This window comes from Macaca nemestrina, chromosome 1 (genome assembly GCF_043159975.1).
Source record: "Macaca nemestrina isolate mMacNem1 chromosome 1, mMacNem.hap1, whole genome shotgun sequence".
NCBI classification, from domain to species: Eukaryota; Metazoa; Chordata; class Mammalia; order Primates; family Cercopithecidae; genus Macaca; species Macaca nemestrina.
In genome coordinates, this window is record NC_092125.1 from 29,204,126 (window position 1) to 29,230,701 (window position 26,576).

Here is a 26,576-nt window from a genome sequence, read left to right on the forward strand (position 1 = left end):
TCTGAAGGATAAAACAGCTTAAATTCCTTGTTAAGTCCTGAACTTTAAAATCACATTTCTGGGGTCGGAGAACTCCAAGCATGAAAGAACTTGATGAGGTAATGGTCATCTAAATAACTTTATCCTTTGGACAGCTCCTATGGTAATTCAAGCAAGAGTCAGGGTGTAGAAGTTTGTTTCCAAAAGTAGAACTCCTGTTTCACTGAGAAAGCTGATTTGGGGTGATTTGGCGCCCTCTACAGACTGTAATGGCAAGAGGGACGCTATCATGTGCTTCCCATAAGTTTTAGGGCTTTGCCAGAACTGTGACGTTGAGGAGGGTGGGTTAAAGGAGCAGGAAGGGTTTATGTTCTGCCAATCCAACAGCTGTATTCTAACTCACCATTCGGCCCTCCCTTAAGATCACGGAAGTAGCACACTTGTCTCCTACACAACTTTTTTCTTGGTCGGTATACTTTCTGCTGTCACTAGCAAAGCAGAAAAGACGAATGGCTTTTGTTTTAAACTGAGGGCACTTTTACAAAAGTCATCTTTCCGTTTATTTTTCTTTTAGAAAAAAGAATTTGGGTTTTGAGCTTTAAAAAAAAAAAAAAAGACAAACACTTTCCTTGCCTATTTGACTTTGAGAAATAATTTAAGTCAAAGAATCTGCTCTATGCTAACCAAGGTAAGTGTCCTGGATTTTTTTTTTTTTTTTTTAATGGGGAAATGATCCAGAAACTGCTTTCACAAAAGATGAGTGTTCTTCTTTGAGTGTGTTCCTTAAGAATGAATGTGATTATCTTCTTTTGGGGTCTCTTGACTAGGGCTAAAGCAAGAGAATTAAGGAGAAAGTCAGGAAGCAAAGGGAAATTGTAAGGAAACAAAGTTATGTTGTGGATGGAACCATCCAAAAGGAAGTTGTCAATGAGATAAACAGAATCATGAGTCTTTCAGTAACTCCAGGCTCACCTCTGATTTCATCTTATGAATGAGATGGAAATGCCAGCCATTGGGAAACAAAATACCCCACAGATGGTGTGAAAAAAAATACTGTAACACAGTAAGAGCATGGTAGGATGATGATAAGAAACATAAAATGATCAAATTCCAAATTCAAAGAAATCATAATTGATTACATGATTTGCAAATCACCCAAGTCTTTCCGTGTCTCATAAAGGATTCCTACATTTGCTCAGTCAGGTGTGGGCTGGGGTTTTCCGGTTGTTCAAAGGTCTAGTTCAATAGGTCAGGGCTCCTTTCTGCCAAGGGACTAAATATAAGCAGCCTATGGCCAACATGGTGGCTCATGCCTGTAATTCCAGCACTTTGGGAAGCCAGGGCGGGCAGATCACTTGAGATCAGGAGTTTGAGACCAGCCTGACCAACACGGTGAAACCCCGTCTCTACTAAAAATACGAAAATTAGCCAGGCATGGTGCTGCATGCCTGTAGTCTCAGCTACTCAGGAGCTGAGTGGCCTGGAAATTCAAGTATTCTTATTGGTGGAGGCTATTTATTTCTGGTTAGAAGCTGTCTAAACCTCCTACTCCTCAACTCAAAGGAAAACACAGGTATGTCTGCCTACTCCTTTCCAAACTTGTTGATACATTTTATCTGTGAGAACTGTCTTTGCCAAGGAGAAGAAAAGGAAGAAAGGAGACAAGTAGGGAGGTAGAGAATGAACACTGAGTAAATATTTTGTGTAAGGCACTTTTTTTGTGTAAGTAATATCATGTTTTTTAAAACGCAAATAATCCTTCAACATAGGTATTTTTCTTATTTTACAAAGAATATATCTAAGGTTGCTCCAGTAGTTTGCTCTGGCCAGTTGGTAGCAGAGAAAGTTCGAATCCAACTCTGCTGCCTCCAAAATCCATTTTCATTGCATTCCCATATAGCTCTCTCAACTAAACGGGATTCCCAAATAAAAAGTCTAAGAGGAAAAATGATACCTTTTGTAATAGATAATGAAGCCAGGTATGGCAGTCTCAGCCTCGCAAAGGGCAAGGCAGCAAATACATTCTGAAATTGAAGGCCCTAGGAAATTCGTCTGATCCTCATTGCAAGTTCATGAGTCTGCCTTAGAGTCAGGTAAGTCTGAGGGTTCCTGGAGTAAAGTCAAGCATTCTTTACTCCCTGCAGTCAGTAAATTCACTTTGACTCTGTGCCTTCTGATCTGGGGCTTCTGATCTGATTAAGAGGCAAGCTACAAAGCCATAGAGAAAAACTCCTCCAAGCCCATCCCAAAGGTGCAGCAGCAAACCTGAGCAAAGATGAAGGAAGAGGCAGGAGAATCACTTGAACCCGGGAGGTGGAAGTTGCAGTGAGCCGAAATTGCGCCACTGCACTCTAGCCTGGAAGACAGAGTGAGACTCCATCTTGAATAATTAATAAATATAAGCAATTTGAGAACCAAGTACCGTATGAAGGTGAGGGAAACCACAGGATATCTCAGGCTCTCAGACCAACAGCATGTTCATGTCTTGGTTTCAGATCCTGAAATCCATACTCAGTGCAAACTCTGCCTCTTATTAGCAGTGTAGCCTTAAGTTGTTTCAAATGATTATGCTAATTTCCCATTTACTGGTCCTAATAGCTAAAAAAATATATGCTCTCTTGTTTCCCCAAGGCAAATACCACTGCGATAAGTGACATGAGACTACAAAAATCACACAGGGGTTATACAGCTAGATCTATCCTCAAAAAATACTGTATCTTCAAAGGCAAAGTGAAATGAGTTATATATGTTTCATAAAACAACAGAATACTTTGAGGTCTCAGCTATTGTTTGTGTGTCTTCTGAATTGGCCAAGGGGGTTGCAGGGAAAAGCAGCACTTGCAACTAAGTCCACATGACATATTAAGGGCCGCAGTGTGACATAAACTTGGTTTACTAGAATTAACTCAGCCCATTTGATTGAGGCAAAAGCAATGTGAGATGTGCAGAAGGCTAAATGATAAAATCCAGAAAAATTGGTAAAAACTGGTCCTATATCCCCATGTATATGTATGAGTACACTTCCTCCAGTTCCCACTGGCAAGCATGAGCATCCCCATTTCTAGCTGACATCGTCTTGGGCTCCGGAATATCCCTTATGACGTTCCTTGGGGACTTTGTTTTCTATTATGGTCAGTCTTACCTCTCCGCAAGGTTAAGAACCTCCCCTCAACCCATGTAATATCCTCATTTTATGGCAAGGCATGGCCGTGACCAGCTATTCTTCAAGACTCTACATGCTTTGAATCAAAACCAACATTTCTACTGACTGAAATTCCTGGGATTCAGAGGCACAAAGTGATAGCAAAGAGCCCCTCTAATACTGAGAAATTCTAGCATCCCAATGGGGTCGAGGTACTGTCTACACTCTGAAATACTACAGATTGAGCACTCCTTATCCAAAATACTTGGGACCAGGCCGGGCATGGTGGCTTACCTCTGTAATCCCAGCACTTTGGAAGGTTGAGGCCAGCAGATCACTTGAGGTCAGGAGTTCGAGGCCAGCCTGGCCAACATGGTGAAACCCCATGTCTACTAAAAATACAAAAATTAGCTGGGCATGGTGACAGGCACCTGTAATCCCAGCTACTTGGGAGGCTGAGGCACAAGAATCACTTGAACCTCAGAGATGGAGGTTGCAGTGAGCTGAGATTGCACCACTAAACTCCAGCCTGGGTGACAGAGCAAGACTCTGTCTCAAAAATAATAATAATAATAATAATAATACTTGGGGTGAGAAATGTTTCAGTAGGATGAACATGGTGGCTCACTCCTGTAATACTAGCACTTTGGGAGGCCAAGGCAGGAGGATCACCTGAGCCCAGGAGTTCAAGACCAGCCTGGGCAATATGGTGAGACCCGATTTCTATAAAAAAAAATTAATTAAAATAAATAAAAAATAAATGTTTGAGATTTCAAGTCTTTTCAGATTTTGGAATATTTTTATTGTACTTACTGGTTGAATATCCCAAATCTAAAATCTGAAATACTCTAGTGAGCATTTATTTTGAGTTTCATGTCAGTATTCAAAAAGTTTTGGATTTTGGAGTATTTCAAATTTTGGATTTGGGGGTTTGGGTTTTTCAACCCTCAATAGCTAAATTTAGTGGAGCATTTACTATGTAGCAGGCACATTTCTAAAACCATTCTGACATTTATCAGTCATCTAATCTTCCTAACAACCCTTTAAAGTCATTATTATTATTACTATTAAAACGGAAAAGTTCTCTGACCCCTTGCAGAACTTGCTACAGCAGTGTGGCTTGTTTGCATGTTCAAACCCCTTATAGGAAGGGGAACATGCAGATGGGCAGGTGCAGGAGCCAGGGCTAGTGCTTTTGGGCTCCGGCCCCCAGTAGGATCTACAGGTGTGTTAAAATTAATGCTCTTTTAGCAGTTGCCATTTATGGACAGCTAAGTATGAGCAGTTCAGTGGAGATTCAGGTGACACTCTTTTACACCCTGCCCTCTTGGTACCCAGGTCCTTGTCCAAAGTCCAGGAAGAATCAGGTCACATGGACTTGAAGCATGGTGAATGCAGGTATTTTACTGAGTGGTGGCAGTGGCTCTCAGGGGACTTGTTGGGGAACTGGAAAGGGGATGGAGTGAGAAGATGATCTTCCCCTGGAGTTTGGCCATCCTGGGCCAATCTCCTCTCCAACCATCCCCAGTTGAACTCCTCTTGACATTCAAACACTCCTTCTCTTCTCTCCTTCTCTGCCACGCCACTCTGCTCTGCCAGTGGAGCTTGGGGTTTATATGGGCATGGAATAGGGGCACGGTGGGCCAGAGTGTTCTTGGAAAAGGCAACACTGGGGTGCAAAAACAGGAATGCCTGTTTCCATTTAGGGCTGTAGGTTTCCAGGCTTGAGAGTGGGGCCTTTGCCAGGGAACTGTTCTCTTCTACTCAGTGTTTCCTTGCCTCCTGTTGGTATCACTATTATTACCATTCACATTTTACAGATGAGAAAACTGAGGCATAGACAGGATAGTTAGCCTAAGATCACACAGTTAATAAGTAGTGAAGCCAAGACTTAAACCAAAACAATCTGATTTCAGAACCTGCATTTTTAAGCAACATGTGATTCTGCTCCCACTCAAAGATGAAAAAAATGCATATATATCACTATAAAAGTTGAGTCTTGTGACAAGGGCTCCCTTCCAAACTTGTTAAATAAAGAAGTTCTGCTTGACTTTCCTCTAACAGAGTATACCATGGCCAAGAAAGTTGCAGTGATTGGAGCTGGTGTGAGTGGCATCTCCTCCATCAAATGCTGTGTGGATGAGGACCTGGAGCCCACCTGCTTTGAGAGAAGTGATGACATTGGGGGATTATGGAAGTTTACTGTACGTGGTTCACATCCTCTTATCTCTATCAATCATGATCTGGCCATTTGCTTTGTCTCTGCTCAGACATGGTGGCTTTAGCCTGTCTTGGTGATCAAGTAAGGGAGTGGCTTCCTACAACAGCACAAACATGTGCGTAATGCAGTGTTAAACACTAGTCAGGATGCAGTCTGATTGGTGAGGAATCTTGAGAGTGTGCAGACTTGGGTCAGGGACAGTTGGAAGAGAGAGAAAAAAAGAGTTAAGTCTGATAGATAAGCATAGTATTGGACATTTATGATGATTTCTGGACCGTAGACTTTCTAAGACAAAGCTGCAGAGTGTAACATCAGGCAAACTGAATAGCATTGGTGAACATAAAAAAGATTACACTCTAGGGAGAATGGAAGTTGGCAACAGGGAGTGGAACCACAACCCCCAGACATTGTTCAGGTCTTTAGGAACCGAACTGGCAAGAGTGAGGCAGGGCCCCAGACCTTGGAAGGCCTTGCGGGAGGGGGAGGGTTCGCTGTCACATTTTCAGAATAGAAAGAACTCAGGCACTAACCAATCCTTCTTAGAAGTGGAATATTTAGGCTCGGAGGCTACACTTAGGTCCAGGCCACCTATTAGGTGACTTGAGCATCAGACAGTGGGGATGGAAGTGGTTAAATACCACCTGCCTCTGGTCAGGATTGGTGCTGGTTACTGGAAGTAGCAGAGTATCCAGTAGGGACTGAGGGATCTGCCCCAGTGGTGAAGTATAAGAAGGTATCAGAAGGTTTATGCCTGTAATCCCAGCACTTTGGGAGGCTGAGGTGGGAGGATCACTTGAGGCCAGGAGCTCGAGACCAGCATGGGCAGCATAGCGAGACCCTGTCTCTACAAAAAAATAGAATTAAAAACAAACAAACAAAAAATAAGATGGAAGCTAGGTAGGCCCAAGTACTAAATGCTATAGGGGAAAAGAATAGTGACATTCAACAGGCATGAATGAGAGAAGCCTTCATAGAAGACATATTGTTTGCTATTAATAGGTCTCTGATAGATGATGAGTAAAACAGAATAAGCAACTACATATAAGCAGGAGTAGTCATAACCCTAGGATTATAGTATACTAGGAGGAAAAAAACTTTGGTATATTGTTAACCTCATCAAGCCACCAAATGTTAATGTGGAAGGAAAATATTGGGTCTGGTTTATGTAGCTTCTGCTATTTGGCCCCACAGTTGGTTTGGTTTACTTCTGCTATTCTAAAGTATATGGATTAATTTTAGAAAACAATCTTGAGTTAAACAAATAGGGAAAAAAGGAAAAATACAAATTAAGTAAGTAACAATACTCGCAAATTAGTACTATTAAAATTTCAATGTAATTTCTCTCAGTCATAAATATACAGTTGTCTCTTGGTGTCCGTGGGGGTTTAGGTATCCCTTTGGTTTTGCTGTGGATACCAAAATTCACAAATGCTCAAGTTCCTGATAGAAAATGGCATAATATTTGCGTGTAGCCTACACACATCCTCCTGAATATTTTAAATTTAAAAAACCCAAATCTCTAGGTTCCTTATAATGCCTAATACAATATAAATGTTATATAAATAGCTGTGACACTGTAATGTTCAGGGAATACTCACAAGGAAAGAAATATGTGCATGTTCAATACATATGGAAGAATCCTTTATTTTTTCCAAATATTTTCTATCCTTCGTTGATTGAATCCATGAATCTAGAACCTACAGATACAGAGGGCCAGCTGTACTATTTTTTTTTTCAAAAATGTTATCATAATATTAATTTTCACTCATTCAATAAGTACTTATCATGTCCTTCTGTGAGGACACAATGATGAATAAGATAGACAGGGACTCTGTCCTCCTTGCAGTCTGGTGAGAAACAGAAACAGTAAATAGGGAATTACAACACAGTGTCTTCAGGTTCGTGGTAGAAGTACAGGATGCAGCAGGGCCACATCAGCTACCTTATGCAGCTCTGTTGGGTCATGGATGACTTCTTAGAGAAAGTGACAGCTAAGAAAGAGGCTTAAGGGAGAAACAGAGATTAGCTTCAGCCACAAGAAGTTCATTGGTGTCTTTAATATAGACCTATTTGTTTTGTTGTTTTGTTTTTGAGTGATGGAGATTGAATCAAGACAAGTTGAGGACTTCATGAGAAAACAGAGGCTACAGTAAATGGTTCTTCTATGAAGATTGAGATAGGATGGAGAGAGACAGGGCTGAAGGGGGCATAGGTTGAGAGGATGTTTTGTTTGTTTTTAAAATTAGAGTATTTTGTGCTGATGAGAAGGAGCCAATAGAGGGAGGTAGATTGGGAATATACAGAGACAATAATGAGAAAAATTAGTAAGGTATTCCCTGAGGAAAGCCAAAAAGGAAGATGCCCAGGGCATGAGTGGAGGGAGTAGCCATGCCAGTGGAAGAAGGAAAAGATAAACAAGACAGATAATGAGCCCTGCATTCATGGAATTGTTTAAGGACAATGTTAGTCTTGGAGAGCCCTATTTAATTTGGTTAGCTTCTTTGTGGTTTGAAAAATGTATTGAATTTAATTATACAATCCCACCAATGATTTCTGATAATTATAGCATAGACACCTAATGCTGGGTTTCCTGGAACTCTTTAAAGTTACAAATAGTGGCTCAGTACAGTGGCTCATGCCTGTAATCCAGGCATTTTAGGAGGCCAAGTTGGGTGGATCACTTGAGGTCAGGAGTTAGACACCAGCCTGGCCAACATGGTGAAATCTTGTCTCTACTAAAAATACAAAAATTAGACAGGCATGGTGGTGCACACATGTAATCCCAACTATCTGGGAGGCTGAGGCATGAAAATTGCTTGAACCCAGGAGGCGGAGGTTGCAGTGAGTCAAAATCGCGCCACTGCACTCCAGCCTGCGTGATAAGAGTGAGACTCCATCTCAATCGATCGATCAATAAAAATAAATAAAATTACAAATGGGACATTAATTGCTATGACCCCCCTCTCAGTGAGGCTAGCATGATCCACCATGATCTCTGTTCTCTTGCTCCTATCTCCATTATCCCAACAAGCTAACTATGCCTTCACCACAGGAATCTTCCAAAGATGGGATGACCAGGGTCTACAAGTCATTAGTGACAAATGTCTGTAAGGAAATGTCATGTTACAGTGACTTCCCTTTCCACGAAGATTATCCTAATTTCATGAACCAGGAAAAATTTTGGGACTATCTCCAAGAATTTGCTGAGCACTTTGACCTCCTGAAATACATTCAGTTTAAGGTAAGATTCTTTGAGTTATGGAAGATGAATTTGATGGGGGCTGGCCTATTCAGCAATCTAATGAAAATTGGATGTTTAAAGTAAACTTTTTATTGATTTTATCTCTAAATAAATAGGAAGAAAATAAGGACTCCTCTCTTCTGCTGCTGCTCAAGTTTTACTCAGATAAATCATTAAAATACTGAATTGGGGACGGGTGCAGTGGCTCACACCTGTAATCATAACACTTTGGGAGGCCAAGGCGGGCAGATCGCTTGTTGTCAGGAGTTCAAGACCAGTCTGGCCAACATGGTGAAACTCCGTCTCTGCTAAAAGTACAAAAATTAGCTGGGTGTGGTGGTGTGCACCTGTGATCCCAGCTTCTCAGGAGGCTGAAGCATGAGAATTGCTTGAACCTGGGAGGCAGAGGTTGCAGTGAGCCAAGATCATGCCACTGCACTCTAGCCGGAGCCACAGAGTGAGACTCCGTCTCAAAAATGAAATAAAATAAAATAAAATACTGAATTTGCTGATTCATCCTCTAAATGCCAAACTCTCATTCAGGATGAAATTTTGACTTTTTTTAAGAGAGAAAAAAAGAATTTTGTTCACGAAGCCCATTGGGGGAAAAAAAATCTAGACATCTGAACCATAGAAATTATAATAAGGCAAAACTAATTTTCCTAAATTTCCCAAAGCACCGGGCATTGTAACTCATCTCTTTCTCACCAGGAATAAAACACAACTGTTTCTTCCTTCTACTGAAAGATTCAAATGTCTCAAGTCAAAGTCTATATTGCCACCTTTGTGAGTCTGCATAAGTTACTTAACTTCTCTAAGAAGATGATAAATCAATATTAATAGACCTCCTGTCATGGGACTTGGCCTACTGAAAGTAACAGACATGGTTACCACACCAGTCATTGCATGAGGTCCAGGGGTGTTGGTGACAAGTGAGTGTTTGTCTTTCACTTTTAGACCACTGTGTGTAGCATAACGAAGCGTCCAGACTTCTCCGAAACTGGTCAGTGGGATGTTGTCACAGAGACAGAGGGCAAGCAAAATAGAGCTGTCTTTGATGCTGTTATGGTGTGCACTGGACATTTCCTGAATCCCCATTTACCTTTGGAAGCCTTTCCTGGTGAGTCATTTCTACCTGAGACCATGCCTATGCTTCTGGGTTCTTCTAGAAGTAAACTTACTGATTTGCAGTTGAAAATACCTTCCCATGATTATAGATAGCTTTATATTCACTCTCAAAAATGATATGTGCAAAATTACTTTAAAAGGTGTATAAGGCGCTATGTAGGTGGTGTCGGGTCTTATTTATTAATATAAATGTTGTTATTATTGTTTGAGCTTTCTAATGTGTGTCTAATTGAAATTCAGTGATCAAGTAAAGCTCAAAACAACCAGGTCTGTCATGAAAAAGAAGAGGCTTTGATTTTAGGGATTAAATTACAGGTAATTTGAATCAGGACTGGCCTGTAATAGAACATACAGGAAATGAGAGTATATTTTTTTTTTGAAGAAACAAACCAGAAATTAAACATGTAAAGCAATATATTCAACCTTCTCTAGAGTTGGAGGTTCTTGGACAAATAAAAATTTAAAAAGGAAAAAAAAGCAATATATTCACCCTTCAAAACAGTCAACACAATAATCATACAATTCTTCGGCCGGGCATAGTGGTTCATGCCTGTAATCCCAGCACTTTGGGAGGCTGAGGCAGGGAGATCACTTGAGGCCAGGAGTTGGAGACCAGCCTAGGCATCATGCTGAAACCCTGTCTTTACTAAAAATATAAAAATTATCTGGGCATGGTGACTCACACCAGTAATCCCAGCTACTCAGGAGGCTGAGGCACGAAAATTGCTTGAACCTGGAGGGGTGGCGGTTGCAGTGAGCAAAGATCATGCCACTGCACTTCAGCCTGGGCCACAGGTCTCAAAAGTAAATGAACAAATAAATAAATAATCATACAACTCTTAAACCAGGGCTATCCACAAAAAGGAGTTTTAGAACCTTCCATTTGGAAATGCTTTTCACTGTGACAGCATATTCTTTTTAATAGACTCATGACTGTCAAATTGCCATCATTTGAGGTCAAAACCAATTATTTGAAAAGTCAAAAGCTATTCAAATTCAGTTGAGGGAAATAAAATTAATCAATTGAGGATTACTAAAATGTAATAAAGCTACTTTTTGTTACATATTAGTGGCCCTAACAGCAATTGAATAGGTGAGTTTTTTTGTTGGTTTTTTTTTTTTTTTTTTTTTTTTTTGAGACAGAGTCTCGCTCTGTCACCCAGGCTGCAGTGCAGCGGCCGGATCTCAGCTCACTGCAAGCTTCGCCTTCCGGGTTCACGCCATTCTCCTGCCTCAGCCTCCGGAGTAGCTGGGACTACAGGCGCCCGCCACTTCGCCCGGCTAGTTTTTTGTATTTTTTAGTAGAGACGGGGTTTCACCGTGTTAGCCAGGATGGTCTGGATCTCCTGACCTCGTGATCCACCCGTCTCGGCCTCCCGAATAGGTGAGTTTTTGAAATTTCTTCAAGGAATTAAAAGAACTCTTAAGGAAGGAAAACTGTGAAGAATAAAATATACAAACATTGGCAAAATGAATGAAAATACGTCTTATAAGTGTAATCACAAATTGACAGAGTATCCTATTCAAAAAGGAATCAAGTGAAAATTCAATACACTATTTTGCAAGGAAACACTATTATAAATGGTGGTTGGCTTCAGGCTTGCTGCTGATCTGGGGACTAACCACACAACTGTACAGTATTAAAGGAATATAAAAACACCTCTTAGCACATTCTCTATGGGAAAATGTGCTGTAAGTGCCAAACTATTGACATGGACACTTTCAGAATTTATTCTTTTCAAGTTTGGGATTGTTTACTCTTTATTCCACACTAAATTCAGTTCCACATAGACTCTATATATTTTTTTTCTTTTTTTTTTTTTTTTTTTTTTTTGAGATAGGGTCTCATCTCGGTTCACGCAGCCTCAACCTCCTGGGCTGAAGCAATCTTCCTGCCTCAGCTTCCAGAATAGTTGGGACTACAGGCGTATGCCACCACACCTGGCTCATTTTTGTAGTTTTTGCAGAGACGGGGTCTTTCCATGTTGCCAGGGCTGGTTTCAAACTCCTAGACTCAAGGGATCCACCTGCTTTGGCCTTCCAAATACTGAGATTACAGGACTATAACTTTTTAAGATTCCGTTTCTGCTTTTAACTAACCACCACAGTCTCTTTCACAAATAGCTTTAGGACCTCCGTTGAAATGAATGTTTTCCTTGGGGACATTAACTCTTCTCTGCATAGAAAGTATCAGGACTATTTCTACACTATTGAAAAAAATCCATAGAAATCGCAAGCTTTGTCTATAACATGTTACCACAACTGTTTGAAAGTTGACATTGCAACACATGCATACCCTTTTTAAAAATCTATATTGTCAACCTAATGGAAGAAGCTGAGGCACATGTGATTTCGAACAGTTTACTTGAGTCAAAATAAAATTTTAAAGAGTTTCCTTGAGGATAGCTGCTTGGGAAACATTTCCAAGTTGCCTTGGGAAGTGCTCTGTTCAGCCTTTGTTACAAGCAGGTTTCTAAAGGGAACAGGGAACAAGTAGTGCGCAGATACAAAGTTGTTTGACAGGAATTCTCATCAATTTACAGAAATAGCATTGATTAGTCATTGGCTGTACATTTTTGAACTATAGGCTACGAGTTATGACATCCAGCGTATAGCATTGTCAGGTTAATTTATGGATACTTAATGTCAGTAAGTCCAGAGCCCAAAGAGCAAGTGTCTTCTAGAGGTGATTACTTAACTCAAGACGGGGAGTGACATGTGATTGCTGTCAAATTTCAATGGCTCTCTGGCCTGATAACTTAAAGGGGACTTGCATTCCTCAGATAAAGTTTCTTTTATTTCCAATATAAACTGACTTTTGCTGTTTTCCTGAATTAGTAGTTTTAATTTATCAAATATATTTCTTTTTCATTTTTTGGCACTGCATTGACATAATCATTGACTCAGAACTACCTACACATTCTCTATTTTTTCTTCTTCAGTATGTAATTACAGAGAATCTGTCATTTGCAAGTCGTTGTGTTAGGCAATATGAAAGATATAAAATCCATGAGCAAAGTTGAGCCCTCCAGTAAATTCCCTCCAGCAAAACCTCATAAGTGGCTGAATGTCCCACTCTCCAATGCATTTGATGCATATTCTGTTCCCACTTGTTGGAAAATTCTTTATGCTCCTCTTTTCCAATTTCTAATCATTCTTTAACAAATTCTCACTTTAAGAAAATCTCCTTCAAATGCCTTCACTGGCTCAGTCCAGGCTGGACGTCCCACTGGAGCCATCATAATGCCTTCTCTTCTGGAGGGGAGTATAGCATCATGCCTGACAGCTGAGATCCAGAGTCAGACATCTTGAGTTCCCATACGGGCTTTGCTATTTACCATATGGTCTCGGGCAAGTTGCTCAACCTCCCTGTTTTGTTCGGTTGGTTGGTTGGTTTTTGGTTTTTGTTTTTTTGCACTGCAATCTCAGCAGTGCAAAACAAAAACAAACAGGGAGGTTAAGCCATTTGCCCAGGGATTTTTTTTTGTCTCAATCTCAGCTTTGACAAAATGGAATAATACTATGGTCCACTCTATGGGGTTGCTGTGAGGTTTAAATTTGTTAGTATAGACCAGGTGTGGTGGCTCATGCCTGTAATCCCAGCACTTTGGGAGGCCAAGGCAGGCAGATCTTTTAAATTCAAGAGTTCGAGACCAGCCTGGGCAATATGGTGAAAGCCTGTCTCTACTAAAAATACAAAAAATTAGCCAGGCATGGTGGCGTGCACATGTAGTCCCAGCTACTCTCAGGGCTGAGGCGAGAGGATCACTTGAGCCTGGGAGGCAATTACAGTGAGCTCTGATGGTGCCACTGCACTCCGGCCTGTGTAACAGAGCTAAATTCCTTCTCAGTAAATAAATAAGTAAATTTGTTAATACGTATAAAGTTCTCAGAGGCCTGGGACTAGCATAGCAACAGCTAAATAATTGTTAGCTATTTTCTGTTTACTTACCTATATCCCCATTGGAAGACAAAGTCTTTATTTATTTATTTTTATTTATGTATTTATTGATTTTGAGACAGAGTTTTGCTCTTGTTGCCCAGACTGGAGTTCGAAGGCGTGATCTCAGCTCACTGCAACCTCTGCCTCCCAAATTCAAGTGATTCTCCTGCCTCAGCCTCCCAAGTAGCTGGGATTACAGATGCCTGCCACCACACCCAGATAATTTTTTTTTGTATTTTTAGTAGAGATGAGGTTTCACCATGTTGGCCAAGCTCGTCTCGAACTCCTGACGGAAGGCAATCCACCCACCTCGACCTCCCAAAGTGCTGAAATTACAGGCATGAGCCACCTCACCCAGCCCAGAGGACAAATTCTTTGAGGGTATGATGGGGCGCGGTGGCTCACACCTATAATCTCAGCACTTTGGGAGGCTGAAGTGGGCAGATCAGTTGAGGCCAGGAGTTTGAGACCAGCCTGGACAACATGGTGAAATACTGTCTCTACTAAAAATATAAAAATTATCTGGGCATGGTGGCAAGCACCTATAATCCCAGTTACTCAGGAGGCTGAGGCAGGAGAATCACTTGAACCTGGGAGGCAGAGTTTGCAGTGAGCCAAGATCACACCATTGCACTCCAGCCTGGGTGATAGAGCAAAACCCTGTCTCAAAAAAAAAAAAAAATGTTCTTTGAGGGTAGGAACTGCCTTTTGCCCTCACATCCCTTAGACCTAGCATAGCACCTTAGGTGTTGAAAGTGTTGAAAGAACAGGCTATATAAGGTATGACTATTAGCCAACTTTTTCCTTTAATATCCCTGCAGACCTGATCTGTGGGGCTTGTCCTTCCCTTGCCCCTGGATGAAATCTTAGGCGGTTTTCTGCTTATTCTCAGATAATGAAATGTCCTCTGATCATTCATTATAAGTCACCAAAACATACATATATATATATATATATATGTGTGTGTGTGTGTATATATATATGTGTGTGTGTGTATATATATATATATCATTTTCATAACTAAAATGTCCTGTTCATGCAATAGTCAAAATTTGCAACTGCATGTAATGTAAAAGCTTCTCCCCTCCACCATCTGGCACCTGCTATGAGCTGACAGCAATGTCAAGAAGAGACGGTGTGCTTGACTTCTTTCTTCCTCTGCCATCCTCTTCCCTGACAGAAATTTACAGGAATGGTGACAGAAAATGCCACAATTCCTGTAAATTTCCAACTCCTAGCCACTTCAACCTCAACCATTTTAGACCCTCAAAGTGAGCATGAGGCTAAGTAGGGATCACAAAACTAGCCTCACACACACAGTTTCTGCAAATTCAGCATAGTTGGTTTAGCACCTCGCTTGGAATGCGGGAACTATTGTTTAGTACCCAGCTTTGGGGGCCTCAGTAGACAAAGAATCCTATTGCGACATTTTGTTATACAATCTACTTCTTGCCCAAGATGTTCAGCGTGGTATATAAGATGTTTCTTATTATTTGTGAGTTTGAGTTACTGAAGCAAGTGCTTTAAAAAAGAACACTCAAGCCTGTAATCCCAGCACTTTGGGAGGCCGAGACGGGCGGATCACGAAGTCAGGAGATCGAGACCATCCTGGCTAACCCAGTGAAACCCCGTCTCTACTAAAAAATACAAAAAACTAGCCGGGAGAGGTGGCGGGCGCCTGTAGTCCCAGCTACTCGGGAGGCTGAGGCAGGAGAATGGCGTAAACCCAGGAGGCGGAGCTTGCAGTGAGCTGAGATCCGGCCACTCCAGCCTGGGCGACAGAGCGAGACTCCGTCTCAAAAAAAAAAAAAAGAACACTCACATGGAATATAAGATTTCCTATGTTTTTAACAAGGCAGGTTGTAGTTACTCGATCAATGTTACCAAGTAAATGAATGAATCAACGACTGAATAGGAGGAGAATGATATATTCCAGAAGATAGTTTAATATTTGTACATTGATATTTCAAAGGCACTTGAAGCCTTAGAGAGGCAGGCTAGTCCTCAAAACTGCTGGACTTTGCTTTCATATCCTTTGTCAATGCTTCATCTCATCTGTGATTCTGACCATCACGGGCCTCATCACAATTGTTTCCTCTGTCACCTCCCACAATTTCCACTGTTGCTGCTGCTGCTGTAAACACCCTTGCTTCCGCTATTCCTACCATTCTTAGTTTATGTGAATCTATGGTTCATATCTAAATTACCCAAGACTGGGTAATTTATAAAGGAAAGAAGTTTAATTGACTCACAGTTCCACATGGCTCAGGAGGCCTCACAATCCTGGCAGAAGTGAAGGAAGAGCAAAGTCACATCTTACATGGTGGCAGGCAAGAGAAAGAGCATGTCCAGGGGAACTCCCCTTCCTAAAACCATCATATCTCATGAGACTTATTCACTATCAGGAGAACAGCATGGGAAAGACCTGCCCCCATAATTCAATTACCTCCCACTGGGTCCCTCCCAGGACATGTGGGGATTATGGGAGCTACAATTCAAGATTTGGGTGGGGACACAACTGAACTACATCAGTTTTTTATGTCTGCCAAAGAGATAATCACCAAAAATGAATCAAAAGAAGAAATATTTGTAGTCTTCCTTATATATGTAAATATCATTATAGCTGTTTGTGCTTCTATGGACAGAGTATTAGGTGCTTCATGAAAGATCAGTCAGAAACAAGTATAAATAACATAAGAATAAAACACAAATAAGCATACTGCATGATAACACATCAATGATAAAGCATAAAGTAAAATAAGCATAAAGTATAAGTAACATGAACTTAAATCACAAGAGTAATTACTTCATTTACAAAAGAGCTTACCACAGAATCTACCCTGTGGAGAATTTTAATTGAATCAAAATTTAATATGTAAACATATTATATACATAAGTCACATTCTGATAGAACGTATTTATTGGGCAAAGTAACATTCATCAACAACCTACTGTTTTTGTTTGTTTGTTCAAGATCTTTATTCAGTATCCAAAAGAAGATGTCAAGTAGGTATTTAGATACAAGTGTAGTGGTCCTGGGAGAAGCCACAGTTGGATATAATACTTATTGTAGATGAACTAGAAACAATCTACTTTTTGCCCAGGATGTTCAGCATAGTATATAAGATGTTTCTTATTATCTGTGAGTTTGATTTCCTGAAACAACTGCTTTAAAAGGGCACACTCATATGGAATTCAAGATCTCCTATGTTTATAACAAGGCAGTTTGTACTAAATCCACATCTGGACTCACAGTGTCCCAGGGGAGAGGGAGTTATATGCTTTTTCTACTCCCTGCCACTAGCAGCATAAGCAAAGGGCTGCCATAGTTGTGGGACTTAGCTTTTTCCACAGACCCTATCCCTGCATAGTGAGAAATTATAGCTTTAGATATTTCAGACTTTCTGATCTTTCACTCGTCTCAGGAATTCACAAGTTTAAAGGTCAGATCCTGCATAGTCAAGAGTACAAGATCCCAGAAGGCTTTCAGGGCAAGCGCATCTTGGTGATCGGTCTTGGGAACACTGGAGGAGACATTGCTGTGGAACTCAGTCGAACAGCAGCTCAGGTATATCATCTCTGAATTAATGCCCCTAATCCCATCATCAGTGATGGTGGCTAGAAAGAGGTATTCAAAACTATGAAGTACATTGGCCAATTGCTAAATTATGCAGACATAGAGTAAGTGGAAAAAAAAAAAAAAAAACACTGAAAATCTTTAAAGCCACCCACAGTCCTTTCTGAACTATTTAAAAAGCCATGCTTTACAGAGCTGAACCATCTCCGAGAAGGGTCTAGGAGAATTGTGTGGATGGCAGACCTCTAAGCGTTTTTCAGAAGTGCTTCTTCAGAAACAAGACCATATAGGCAAATTACTTCACCCAGGTCAATTATCTTCTTTTTTACACTGTCCCTTTGTCATTCTGGCAAAATACCTATGTAAGAATAGAAAGGTCATTTTCTTGAATGTTTCTAAGTTCTCTACTAAAAGTCGTATTTGTACCTTGTTTCGAGATAAAAGCAACTCTTGCAAAACAAATATACATAATGATTTTAGAAAGTCTAAGACCAGATTCACAAATTAGAAATATATTGCACTTTAGCATAAATTAAAAGACAATGATTAGATCTGGAAAGACTAGATTTTGATTTAAAAATAAGTTAAAATTGCTTTTCTATACCTTCACTTTAAATTCTATTTTGCTTACATGTAAAAAAATTGCCAGAACAATTCCATGTATCTACAAATATTATACTTCTACATTTATAATTCTATAAACATAGCAAAATATTTAAGAGATATACAGATCTAGTAAAGTGATTTTGAGAACAATGACAGCAATAGGAACAGATAATCATATGTAGACCTATGTACAAATTCACCAATCCTCTATTGTTATAAGACCAAACTGGAATAAGATCATCTGAAACACACTGATGAAAAAGACTACAAAATGATGAACACTTATTTTTCCTTCTTGCCTTACTTTTTAGGTACTTCTCAGTACTAGAACTGGTACCTGGGTTCTCGGGCGCTCTGCAGATTGGGGCTATCCTTTTAATATGATGGTTATAAGAAGATACTATAGTTTTATTGCACAAGTTCTGCCTTCACGTTTTCTAAATTGGATTCAAGAGAGGAAGTTGAATAAGAGATTTAATCATGAGGATTACGGATTAAGTATTACCAAAGGGTACTTACATTTTTTATTTAGTAGAAAAATTATTAAATCAATATTTCTCATTATATTTTATTCAGAATGCAAAATGTTCAATAATTGTAATATTGCCTTTGTTTATTCTACTCTAAATGTATTTCCCTAAGATATTATCCAACAGGTACCATAGCAGTTCTTAAAATATGTGTATTCTCTCTCTGGTAGCAGAAGTAGTGATTCATGAGGCTGGAAGGAAATAAAAGATGAAAACTTTCATTTCCCGCTGTTACAAGTATCACATATTTTTGTCGTTGTTATTGTTGTTGGAGGTTTCTTGTGTTGTTGTTGTTGTCGTCGTTGTTGTTGTTGTTGTTGAGACAGGGTTTTACTCCCGTCACCCAGCCTGGAGTTCAATGGTCCGATTTCTATTCACTGCAATCTCTGCCTCCTAGGCTCAAGCTATTCTTCTGCCTTAGCCTCCCAAATAGCTAGGACTACAGGCACAGGCCACCTCGCCCAGCTAATTTTTGTATTTTTAGTAGAAACGGGGTTTTGCTTTGTTGGCCAGGTTGGTTTTGAACTCCTGGTCTCAAGTGATCTACCTCCTTCGGTCTCCCAAAGTGCTGGGATTCTAGCTACCCCACTCAGCCAAAATGATATATTTTAATATACATCTGGATAGAGTTGCACATTGGCAAGTAAAAGAAAGCCTTTGAAAAGCATGTAAAGTCATTAAATATGATTTTTATTATACACTTGACCGAAATATTTTTCTTTGGTAAGACACCTTTTTTTTGTTTTTTGTTTTGTTTCTTTTTTGTCTTGTTTTTACCCTTGAAATATCTTTCAACTTAGGAGGAAAACTACTGGCAAAGGATGATTTGATATGTACATTTTATAAAGACATTATGTTTGATGTGATTAGGTAGAATGATGGTCACACTGAAAATATTTATCAATATAATTTTTTTTAGTGGAGTCTCACTCTATTGCCCAAGCTGGAGTGCAGTGGTGTGATCTTGGCTCACTGCAACCTCTGCCCTCCCTAGGTTCAAGTGATTCTCCTCCCTCAGCCTCCCAAATACCTGGGACTACAGGTGCAGGACACCATGCCCAGCTAAATTTTGTATTAAATTTTTATTTAAAGAGTTCCTTGCTAATTTCCTCTCTGACTAATGTCATTCCTTAGAGACCTAAGTAATGTGAGACCCAAAATTGATCATCAAATGGATTGTTGTACACTGTATGCTGACACTCAGAAAAGCATTGCTCCAGAAATTAATTCTAAGAGATAGAGAGTTTTAAACCCCAAGCAAGAAAGAGTAGGTTTAGTCATTTTCCACATGCCTTCTACTGAGAGCAGAAACACAAACCATGTTATAAACATACTAAGTCAAGTAGATGACTTTGAATTAGACATTGGTTAATTATCTTCCTTAGCTTGGCAGGTAATTTCCCTGAATTGACTAAATAAGTCATTTGCTGAAGTTTCTCATAAAAATAACTACAGTGAATAATTTTCTCCTGTGTGTCAAAGGAAAACAGCAAAATTCATCGTGAATGATGAGCTGCCAAACTGTATCCTCTGTGGGACAATCACTATGAAAACCAGCGTGATGGAATTTACAGAAACCTCTGCTGTCTTTGAAGATGGGACAGTGGAAGAAAACATTGATGTTGTGATCTTCACTACAGGATATACGTTTTCTTTTCCTTTTTTTGAAGAACCTCTTAAAAGCCTCTGTACAAAGAAGATATTTCTATACAAGCACGTCTTTCCCTTAAACCTGGAGAGAGCAACATTAGCCATCATCGGCCTTCTCAGCCTTAAAGGGTCCATCTTATCAGCCACAGAGCTCCAAGCACGATGGGCCACAAGAGTATTCAAAGGTACCGTGACTCTACTGAAAGCCCTCTCTTTGGATCTTAAAAGTGGTGCCCTGCCATTTAGCTAAAATCAAACAGATGTGAACTAAAGTAACAAAATATTTTTTAAATTAATGTACAATTAATTGTATATGTTTGTAATATGATGGGTGTGCTGTGTCACTTAATGGGAAAAGAGATTTTGGCTCTGTGGGTGAGATAAATTTGGACAACAGAATATAATCAAATTTCTCAGATTAGCCGAAATTATTGAAGGCTTCATGATCCTATTCTAGCCTAGTCTAATCTATTTACTCCTAAATCTTTTCATTTAGTACTAAAAGTATAATTTTATATTGCTTCCAAAGAAAGACATTGGAATAGTATACACTATGAATGAAGTTGAGATTAGAGGCCCATAAAAAAATATTTTAGACACTGGAAATTACTTTCTGTCAATTATGCGATAAGTCGGAGCTATCGCATAGATGCTGGAGTCAGAGCTACCGAGGTTGAATCCCAAATTTGAAATTCTTTAGCTTTGCAAGAATCCTTCTAAATCTCAGCCCCTTCATCTGTAAAATGGGGATAGTAAATCCTCTATCACAAGAATTTTGTAAAATGGATAATGTCTGCAAAGCAATTAGCACTGTACTTGACATATAACTAATGCTTATTAAGTAACAGGGTTTCTCTGACCATTGCTATTGCTATCATACCTCTCTGAAGTAGGGCAAATTTTAGGTTAGCAAGCATTTTAGTTTTAAAGAACTGCAGTTTTCTTATTTTCAAATATAAACAGCCATAGCAATTGGGCCAATCAGCTATGCTGTAGAAGAATTCTGTTCTTAATGAATAAAAACAATCACCAATAATTTATAAATAGCATACAACATGGTATGCTAATATAACATGGTATTAAGTAGTGTTGACTTATATCAAATATTATATTCTAGAAATATAATAGATATCAGTCACACTTAAAACCGTACATTCTCTTAAGTTGGCAAAAAAAGGAAATGTTATTTGAATGGGGGGAGGGGAAAGAAGGCAGTTAGAAAATCTCATTTTATTTACATTACAGAAAAAAATTCTACAACCCTCCAGTAAATTACCACAAATTTCTGTTTTTTAAGGCCAATTAAAGTGTTTTCACAGCATTATCTAATTACATTAAAACCACAGAAGACTTCATTAACTACCTGGTTTTTAAAAGTATTTTATGGTGAGCTCCAAAATGGTTATTAGAATGATAAAGCTGACAAAAGAAAACTCGTTTAGCTCACACCATAGTAGTAATGGCATACTTCTCCCGAGAACTTCCAAAAAGTAATCTAGGAACAACCAATTAAATCTTGCTAGTTTTTTAGAGCATAAGGTGATCCTAGTGGAAAGCAGTCCACAGAACTTAGTTGGACCTATCTCATTGGAAAGTAAACCTACACCCTGGGCCAGCACTTGGCACCTGACAAGGGCAGGACTGGCCAGAATGGGATGGCAAACAGGGTAGACTAACAAGGGTCACAAGTGGCGTGAGGTGGATGGGGACAGTGAAGGGGCAGGGGGTGGGGACAGAGTTTACATAATAAGAGGGAGTATGGATGTTCTAGGAACCCAGAAGACAAACTGAGATTTTAGTCTCTAGGGAAGCTGGACAACTGGACAACGGAGAATTATCAGGGTGGAGGCTGTTAAGGAAGAATAAGGTTTAGAATTCAGAAAAACAAGAAGAGCACAGTCCAAGTGCTAAGACTGCCTAGACGGGAGATTGGGAATGAGCAGGTCCTCACAACAAAAGCAGACAGAGCCTGGGTGAGACTGACTGAGAAACTGCCAGGCCCCTTCCACACTTGAGGCTCCTTGTGTAACAAAAATAAAAATGTTCTAAGACAGGGTTACAAAGTGAGTTCTTTTTAGAGACCAGTCCTCACTGTATTGCCCAGGCTGGAGTGCAGTGGCGTGATCATGGCTCACTGCAGCCTCCATCTCCTGGGCTCAAGGGATTCTCCCACCTCAGCCTCCTGAGTAGCTGGAACTATAAGCCCATGCCACCACACCTGGCTAAATTTTTATTTTTTGTAGAAAGAGTGTCTTGCTATGTTTCCAGGCTGGTCTTGAACTCTTGGACTCAAGCAGTCCTCCTACCTTGGTTTCCCAAAATGCTGGGATTACAAGCATGAGCCACTGTGACCAGCCTAAAATGGGGTCATTTTAAGCGTTTACATCTAACCAACTAATAGCTTTAACACAAACACGCCACACACACACACACACACACACACACACACGTACAATGTGGAGGGTATACATACAATATAATATAAATTATATTATTTATACAGTGAAAGCAGATGAAGAGAGACAGGGCAAATGGCACAGGTGCAGGTGTCCGGTGAGTGTGGCGCAGGCTGACAGTTGGGTCACAAAAGCATCTCTCCTCACTATGCTGGCAGTGGAGTACCCTGGTTAACTGAGCTGGGAGCGGAATTTTTACCTCCAAAAAATTATTTTCTGTGCTGCAATTCCATTCTGAGCTTTGACTATCATGTGTTCTGAAGTTAGAGCAGTGGGAGGCTAGAAATGAGTGGGAGGAGAAGCTCAATAAAGGAAAAGCCACATGTGACTTCAGTGTTGTTTGTGATTGTTCCCACAGGACTCTGTAAGATACCTCCATCCCAAAAATTGATGATGGAGGCTACTGAAAAGGAACAGCTCATTAAAAGGTATGAAATGTAGCTTACTCTAGGGAAAACTTATAGTGTATTCTGTTATTTAAAAAAGTATTCAGAGTATAAAAGCCATTCCTAGAGAAGCAGTATGGCAGGTTGGAAATAACTCCGCCTTAGGAATCAGAAGGATACGTTTTTAGTCCTAACTCTGCCACCAATCAGACATGTGGCCTTAGACAAGTCAGCTGGGGACACCAGGTCTTTTCAGCGGAACACACAGCCTGGCCCCCTACCGGTGGCAATCCTGTCTTCACTTAGCCCAGGAAATCTATTCTGTCTTCACTGTCTTCCTACCTCTCAGGCTGCTCTTTCTCTGTATTTGCTGGTATCGCCTCTTCCTCACTCCTAAAATTTAGTGAGCTCCAAACTTAGTCCTCAGGCGTCTTCTCATTCCTATTTACACCCACTCCCAGGTGGCCTCATCCAGGCCCGAGGCTTTAAATACTGTCATATACTCAGGGCTCCCAAACTGTGTCTCTAATTCAAATCTTTCTCCAGAACTTCAGACTCCTAATCCCACTCCCTCTACATAGCTCCACTTAGATATTTAACACGTGTCTCAAATTTAATATGTCTAACAATGAACTCTTGACCCCTCCACCCCCATCTGTAAATGGGCTGATCGGAAACTTTTCCCCATCCCAGTTCATAGCTACTCATTCCAGTTGGTCAAAACCAAGTTCAGTCAAAAACCTTGGAATAATCCTTTTCTCTTCTTTTTTTCTCACACCCCATATCAGCAAATATTGTCAGCTCCTACCTGCCAAATAAATCCAGAATTCGGACACTTCTCACTACCCCTACTGCTACCACCCCAGACCAGACCACCAACATCTCTCATCAGGACACTTGCTGCCACCTCTTACCTGGTCTCCCTCCTTCCACTCTGTTCTACATTCTAGGCTTGTCACAGCATCAGGAGTGAGCCGCGTCACATTGCCCTTCTACTCAAAAGCCTCCGGTTGCTTCCTTTTCACTCCCAAGAGCCTCCCTGCAGCCTCTGAGGCCCACAGCACACCCAAATATTGATATGCCCTCACTGCCTACTGCTCTCCATTTCATCCGTGCTGCTTCAGGTGTCCCAACCTCCTACCTGTTCCTCAAACATACCAAGCATAACCCCCTCAGAACCTTTACGCTCACACTTCTGTCGGCCTGGAATGTTCCACCAGACACCCAAAAGGCTCACTCTGTTTAAATGTCACCTCATAAGAGGCCTTCTCTGACAACACTATATGTGACAGCAACCCACCCTGTCTCACCATTGCCTTTCCCCTTACCCTCCTTTCTATTTCTCAGAATGCCCGTTATTACCACCTGATATATTACATATCTACTTCGTTGGGGTTTTTTTAATAATTTGCTCATTTCCCCCATTAGAATGCAGGCTTTTTGACAACAAGGACTTTGTTTTGTTCACTGTTGGATCTCCAGCACCTACAATGGTGCCTGGAAGGTGATAGACACTTAACATTCATTTATTTATTTATTCACTGAATGAGTGAATGATTGACACTGGGACATCGTGAAAGTTTACTGACAGAAATAAGTAAACTTCCTGAAAAGTAAAACATCATGGAAGTTTACTGACAGGAATAAGTAAATAAGTAAGTTTACTGACAGAAATAGGTACGAATAATGCCTTCATGTTAATATATAATATGCTCATGTCTGTGGAAAGTTCAGTCCTGTATACCAAGTATGGCCCTCTCAACTCACAATTCACACCAATAAAAAATTTAGGCACATATGACGCTTTCTGGTCATATTCATTCATTCAACAGCTATTCTGTTTGGACTGATCAGACATTGTCCTCACATCAAATCCAAGAACTGAAAAATTATTTAAAACGTCTCTTCCAATTGCCTCCTTTTATCATCTCTAGTAAAATTAATTAGCTTCACAGATACCCTCTGTAGATAAACTCCTTTAATTTCTTTCTTCCTAACCTACAAAAACATTCCCAAACATGGTTTGATTTCCCCCAAAAAATGTAACAAAATGATGGGAGGAGGGGTGGGTCTGATAACTTGAGAAATGCAGGGCAGGAGTGATTAATGAAAGGTCCTCCATCTTTTTTCCTCTCAGGGGTGTGATTAAAGACACCAACAAAGACAAATTGGACTACATTGCCTACATGGATGATATCGCTGCCTGCATAGGCACAAAGCCCAGCATCCCACTTCTGTTCCTCAAGGATCCCAGACTAGCTTGGGAGGTTTTCTTTGGACCATGTACTCCTTACCAGTACCGCCTTGTGGGCCCTGGAAAATGGAATGGAGCCAGAAATGCCATCCTGACCCAGTGGGACAGAACATTGAAACCTTTAAAAACTCGAATTGTCCCTGATTCCTCCAAGCCTGCCTCCATGTCACATTATTTAAAAGCCTGGGGGGCACCTGTCCTACTTGCCTCTCTTCTACTTATCTGTAAATCTTCACTTTTCTTGAAGTTGGTGAGAGATAAACTACAGAACAGAATGTCCCCTTACCTAGTAAGTCTTTGGCGAGGATGAACCTGATTGTTACCAGGGTTGCACCAAGTCATGCTAATTCTATCTCCAAGTATCTTGTGCATTCCTCCTCTGCTCTCCATCATAACTGCTATAAGCCAAATTTAGGCCCAGTCATCTCTTACTTGAATTATTGTATTGTCTTCTTTGTTTTCAGTACCCTCTTTCTTGCCACCCTTTCCAATGCATTTTCTACCCTGCTACCTCAGTGATTATTCTAAAATAAATATCTATGATATGATTTAGCTGTGTCCCCACCCAAATCTCATCTTGAATTGTAGCTCCCATAATTCCCACATGCCGTAGGAGGGAGGTAATTGAATCATGGGGGCAGGTCTTCCCCCATACTCTTCTCATGGTAGTGAATAAGTCTCATGATATCTGATGGTTTGAGAAATGAGAGTTCCCCTGCACAAGTGCTCTCGTGTCTGCCACCATGTAAGATGTGTCTTTGCTCCTTCTTCACCTTCCACCATGATTGTGAGGCCTCCCCAGCCATGTGGAACTGTGAGTCTGTTAAAACTCCCTTCCTTTATAAATTCCCAGTCTTGCGTATGTTTTTATTAGCAGCAATAGAACAGACTAATACAATATGGTTTATTACTCTAAAGTAAATATATGGTTTATAAATATGCAGGAACCTCTGATTCCCATGAAGGTCTCAGTAGAAACAAAATGGCACTGAAATTAAGTTGAGAACATTTTTTTCTCTTAGAGACAGTCTCGCTCCGTCACCCAAACTGGAACACAGTGATACAATCATAGATCACTGCAGCCTCGAACTCCTGGGCTCAAGCTGTCCTCCCACCTCAGCCTTCTGAGTAGCTGGGACAATGCCTGGCTAATTTTTTTAAAGGTTTTTGTAGAGACAGTGTGTTACTATTTCTCTTTCTTTCTTTCTTTCTTTCTTTCTTTCTTTCTTTCTTTCTTTCTTTCTTTCTTTCTTTCTCTTTCTTTCCTTCCTTCCTTCCTTCCTTCCTCCCTCCCTTCCTTCCTTCCTTCTTTCTTTCTTTCAAAAAAATAGGGCCAGGATTTTGCTATGTTGCCCAGGCTGGTTTCAAGCTCCTAAGCTCAAACAATCGTTCTGCCTCAGCCTTCCAAAGTGCTGGGATTACAGGCATGAGTTATCATGTCCAGCCTCACTATTTTTTCAGAT

At 40.4% G+C, this 26,576-nt stretch overlaps 1 protein-coding gene across 2 annotated transcripts; it reads left to right on the forward strand.

Annotated features, from left to right (window-relative positions):
- The first annotated feature begins 397 nt into the window (after positions 1 to 397).
- On the forward strand, positions 398 to 26,033 carry LOC105484404 (flavin containing dimethylaniline monoxygenase 4). 2 transcript variants are annotated; one of them, XM_011745945.3, is made up of 9 exons: positions 398 to 667; positions 5,186 to 5,325; positions 8,395 to 8,583; positions 9,541 to 9,703; positions 17,080 to 17,222; positions 18,149 to 18,348; positions 19,850 to 20,202; positions 22,832 to 22,901; positions 24,997 to 26,032. In XM_011745945.3, exons 2-9 carry the CDS (start codon positions 5,194 to 5,196, stop codon positions 25,421 to 25,423), a joined length of 1,677 nt encoding a protein of 558 aa, XP_011744247.2. In that variant the 5' UTR covers positions 398 to 667; positions 5,186 to 5,193; the 3' UTR covers positions 25,424 to 26,032. The 2 variants fall into 2 exon arrangements, with proteins under 2 accessions (XP_011744247.2, XP_011744246.2); XM_011745944.3 differs by lacking the exon at positions 398 to 667 and adding an exon at positions 1,429 to 1,552 and having other exon boundaries at positions 24,997 to 26,033.
- The last annotated feature ends 543 nt before the right edge of the window (positions 26,034 to 26,576 follow it).

Excerpts from the sequence above, each read along its gene's own strand:
- LOC105484404 (XM_011745945.3), top strand. The coding sequence starts at position 5,194 with ATGGCCAAGAAAGTTGCAGTGATTGGAGCTGGTGTGAGTGGCATCTCC. Across the intron at positions 17,223-18,148 it reads TCAGTCGAACAGCAGCTCAG|GTACTTCTCAGTACTAGAAC; the intron begins GTATATCATCTC and ends CTTACTTTTTAG. Across the intron at positions 20,203-22,831 it reads GGCCACAAGAGTATTCAAAG|GACTCTGTAAGATACCTCCA; the intron begins GTACCGTGACTC and ends TTGTTCCCACAG.